General features: G+C 44.9%; 1 protein-coding gene across 1 annotated transcript; it reads right to left on the bottom strand.

Annotated features, from left to right (window-relative positions):
- Positions 1-2,463: 2,463 nt before the first annotated feature.
- Positions 2,464-4,301, bottom strand: CCR75_008158 (uncharacterized protein). The gene is made up of 3 exons (XM_067966212.1): positions 3,226-4,301; positions 3,027-3,152; positions 2,464-2,963 (listed from the first exon to the last, which is right to left on the bottom strand). Exons 1-3 carry the CDS (start codon positions 4,231-4,233, stop codon positions 2,769-2,771), a joined length of 1,329 nt encoding a protein of 442 aa, XP_067815940.1. The 5' UTR covers positions 4,234-4,301; the 3' UTR covers positions 2,464-2,768.
- Between the last annotated feature and the right edge of the window lie 44 nt (positions 4,302-4,345).

Below are 4,345 nucleotides of genomic sequence, written 5' to 3'. Positions count from 1 at the left end.
ACCGATCGATACCCTACGTATTGATGTGCCCGGCTTGGTGGCTGCCTATGAAAAAGAGCACCAGCTGAGGCCTCTTCGCTAGTCTCAAATGGACTAGCAGAAGCAGCGTTGTGAAAAGAAACAGGGGGTACAGTGCCGCCCATGTTTTCTTTCAAATGCAAGCGCGCGAAATTAATTAGCTGTGACCGCTGTCTCATCGCATCGGAATGCGGATGAATGCGGCGCAGGAATTCCGCCTCTTATTGGCCGGGCGCTTCATTTAAACGCAACACGACCGGGATCGGGAAAATACGCCCAAGCGATTTTCCCAAAGCCCTTCCATGATTTAAAGACGCCATAAAAATTATTAGCTCTAAAATAGCGCGCTCTAGAAGCGACGCTCTTGGCCCGTTTAAAAGAGGCTATTTAGTTGGATGGGGCATCAGTTTCTATTCCAGCCGTCACATAGCCACGTTATAAACGACTGGCTTGTGATACCGACTGAGCACGTTCCCGTGTCGTCGGCGGAGCTTTAGGCTACGAAACCTTGATTTCACAACCATTATGGATTATGGTCCGAGCAAAAGGCGTTGTGGTTATACCCAACAGAGAAGCGGCTGCCCCTTTTATGGGCAGCGCTCTAATTAATGGTCGTCTGCGCTATCCAGCACGGACGACGAGACAGCATGGAAAGCTTCGTTGTCTCCATGTTATGAGCAATGATTGAATTTTGGATGGGCAATAATGCGCCATCATCCTTCCTCAGAGCTCGTTGTTCGCATCACTACTGAGAGGTGACGGCAACGGTGTCGACTCATAGTAATCGACAAGAGCGACGGATCAACATACTCTTTTTTAAAGTGATATGCATCTTAAGTCTCGTTAACGCGACAGCAGCAGTAGCTGCTGGCATTTCGAGTATGGCATTAAATGCTGCCGGCGTGTTGACGCGGCGCGTGCGCTAAGTTCGAGGTTATGTGGGCATCTTCGTAGACGACCCACCAACGTGGCCCAGTTTTAGGTGGCATCTTTGGCGCCGTTTATGGAAACACAGGTAGCAAGAGTGATTGAGTGAACTAGCGGCGCGTAAAGCTGCTTGCTGTTCCTCGGTCCTCTTTGACGAATTAAAAATGTAAATTTGTTCTTTAGGGGGGATGGTGTAACGGGCTAAAGTTGCCCTAATGTTACAGTCCCCGTTAAGTACACTTGGTGTACTTAAGGGGATATTCAATTACTTAATTAAAGTAATTAGACCCCGCACTCGGGTGTGGTTCACATTTGTGAACCAACCCTTGTGTATGTGATGCACGTGGGTGCATTCACATTAGGAGGGATGACGGCTAGCGTCATCGTTACGCGAGGTATCTAGAAAAATACGCTCGCAATACTTTTTCGTGTTTTCTACAGAGATGACATTTTTGCTTGGTAATAATAGCTATTTATATTTATCGCGATTAAATATAATTAGTCTGAGAACTACTTTCTACTTAATAAGTGCGTACGAGGAGCCGGATTACCGCTCCCGTATCGACACTTTACTAGATTATTTAGTGCATTGGGTGAGATCTCTATAGCGCCCACCACAACTACCTCTCTGCACGCAAGAGTAGCTGGTCTAACCGCTTCCTCGCTGTGCTAAGGTGTGTGTCTAAGTAGAGCGTGGCCGCATTCAGACGTGTCCGCCTACATCTTTAGTGCGAGTGGTGTCCACGTCACTTCACGTACACGAGTACGTGCCGAGGGAAATTCTCTTCAAAACACTTGCTTCAAAGGTTGACGCTAGTCATCATCCCTCCTAATGTGAATGCACCTATGTGCATCACATACACAAGGGTTGGTCACAAATGTGAACCACACCCGAGGGTGGGTCTAATTACTTTATTTAAGTAATTGACCATCCCCTTAAGTACACCAAGTGTACTTTACGGGACTGTGTAACATTTGGGCAACTTTAGCCCGTTACAGAAGCAGTGCGAAGTGGACTTGTACTGAAGCAGTACAAGTCGGCAGTGTCCCGTTACAGATCTTCTACTGATTGACTTTAACATATAAATATGTACATCGCCTCCTTGCGCACCGCCTAATCGTGTCTTGTAACGATTAGCGGGGTTGATCGAAGCTTAAATTAACCAATTAACATAACTCTTGTCTTATTGCGTGAATATTCCCAAATTTAGAAATATTGGAACTGTCAAGTCAAAATTAATAAGAGATAATAATCTGGAGCTTCTTTATTTATGCTTTTATTGAAATAATATTTATACCCCGTCATCTCATAATTTTAGAGTAAGTATGTATAATAGTTTCTAAGTAAGTGCTTCATAAGAGATTCATGGCATTTAGTTTTTTCAGCGAGTGTTTTGCGTAAGGTTTAACTAACTCCTAACTGTTTCTATATCGTGTCGAGCGCGGCAAAAAAAGCATTAAATAAAAATGTTTTCTTGAATATACTTAATTGCTGTTGGATCGCTAATCTTATCGATTCTTTTTGCTCCTTCGCACCGGTTCAATTAAACCGATTCGGTTACCAACGACACATTGAAAATGTTATTGCCATATCATTAGCAGAGTCCTCTGCTTGTATCAGATGTTACAATTACCAAATTCTTTTTTTTTCCACGGTGATCTTCAAGCTTATATTTTGCTACATGATTCACACACAAAAAGAGAAAACCACTAACAAGTATTTATCTAGTATTTACTGCTCCTTAAGCGAGTTGGAAAAATGTTTCGCGATGGACGGCTCTTTGATAACGACGAACAACAGTTGCTGCTCTCTCTCGAATCGCTTAGACAGTAGTAGCAACACCTGGAATAGGACCAGGTACTATCTTTGGAGGTTCGTTTACGGTAAAGCTAAAATCTTTGGCTGGTTGTTTTCCGTGTTTTTCTAACATGCTCGTTAGAGCCGGTATCGCATCGTCCAAGGCGGCTTTCATGTCCGGACGCAGTGAGGACAAGAGACGCGCATCCCCTAACGATAGCTACCATTCGTTTTCACAACATATTAGTTCTTGAGGTATGGCCAGGGTATTCTTTCAACGTACACTATATGGAAACCGTGCGTTTTCACTCGAACTAATAAAGGATCGATCGAGTAATACCACCGCTGTTGCAATTTGATCTTTTTCATTCTGAAACATGTCCGAATAATGAACGATTTTACCACTTAACTGCAAAAATCACAAAATTAGGCCATGAGCTTTTAAAAAAACAAAAAAACCATCCGCGAGTCCAATGACGTACTCCTGCTTCTTCCGAGAGTTCCCGTAGTACTCCTGCCGCAACATCATCTTTTTCGTTTCGTAACATACCCCCTCGTGGAAATAACGGCATCGGTTTGATTGGATTACTCGGGGAGACCATTGCGACCTTCAAATTGCCATTTTCAAGAAACATTGGTATCGACTGGACTTTGTAGCGCCCTCCCTCCTGCGTGAACAATTCCGCATGCCGATCCGTGTTCGCAGCCTTGTACGTATCCACTTTTCCAGGATTCTGTAAGCTAAGGCCTTGAATGTGCAAGCCCGAGTCCCCCTTTTTAATTGTCACACCCAATTGTTGGAGCTTGTGAAGATACACTTGATTATTATGGAGCTGCCGCAGTCCATCCAATGACATTTGTTGCAGCGTATTGCGCACTTTTGCTATTTCGTCCGTCCCTTGATCCTTGAGTTTGATACTTTTCAAGTATAATTTCACAAAGTTATCGACATGCGTCTTCTTCTCGGCCACGGCCGCCGCCAAGAGGGAAGATGTGGAGACATCAATGCCCGCAAATTCGTCATTCGTAGGCCGCAACGCTTGTTTTAGCGCACGATAGTAGTCTTCGTCGGAGCTTTTTTGAATTGTCCTTAAATTCCCCAAGATTAAAGCCTCTTTCTCCGCTTTGAACACGACCGGGGCGTCTTTACCATGGTCGCCCAAAGCTTGCGTCTTTTTAACGCTAGAGCGGGCAATGGCCTCTGGATCCGGTACTGCCTCCGTTCCATGTAATGATTTAATGGAAAAACTCGCTCCGGCATTGTTTCGAGGCAAGTCGATCGCATGCGTCACATGCTGTATCGCGCCCTGAAGAGGATTTCTTTCTTCGTGCTCGGTCGAGTTGCCGTGTTCTAATACTTTTGTTATCTTTCTTTCAAGGAGCTCTTGCAGTTGAGACTCTGTCGTGGTGTCATCGCGAAATGACGTTGCCAAGGCAGTATCGACTGTTGACGCGAGTGCGAGTAGAGTGAGGGCACGAGAAACGCGCATGGAGGACGGATGGATGGAATGCAACGTCGAGTGCGTTGGCAAGAGGAATTTAGAGAATGCTACAAGAGAGGATTTATTAATGATATCATGGTAGAGGATGCGAACGTCGGCT

This window comes from Bremia lactucae, linkage group LG7 (assembly GCF_004359215.1).
Source record: "Bremia lactucae strain SF5 linkage group LG7, whole genome shotgun sequence".
Classification (NCBI taxonomy): domain Eukaryota; phylum Oomycota; class Peronosporomycetes; order Peronosporales; family Peronosporaceae; genus Bremia; species Bremia lactucae.
This window is presented reverse-complemented; position numbering and strand designations above follow the sequence as displayed.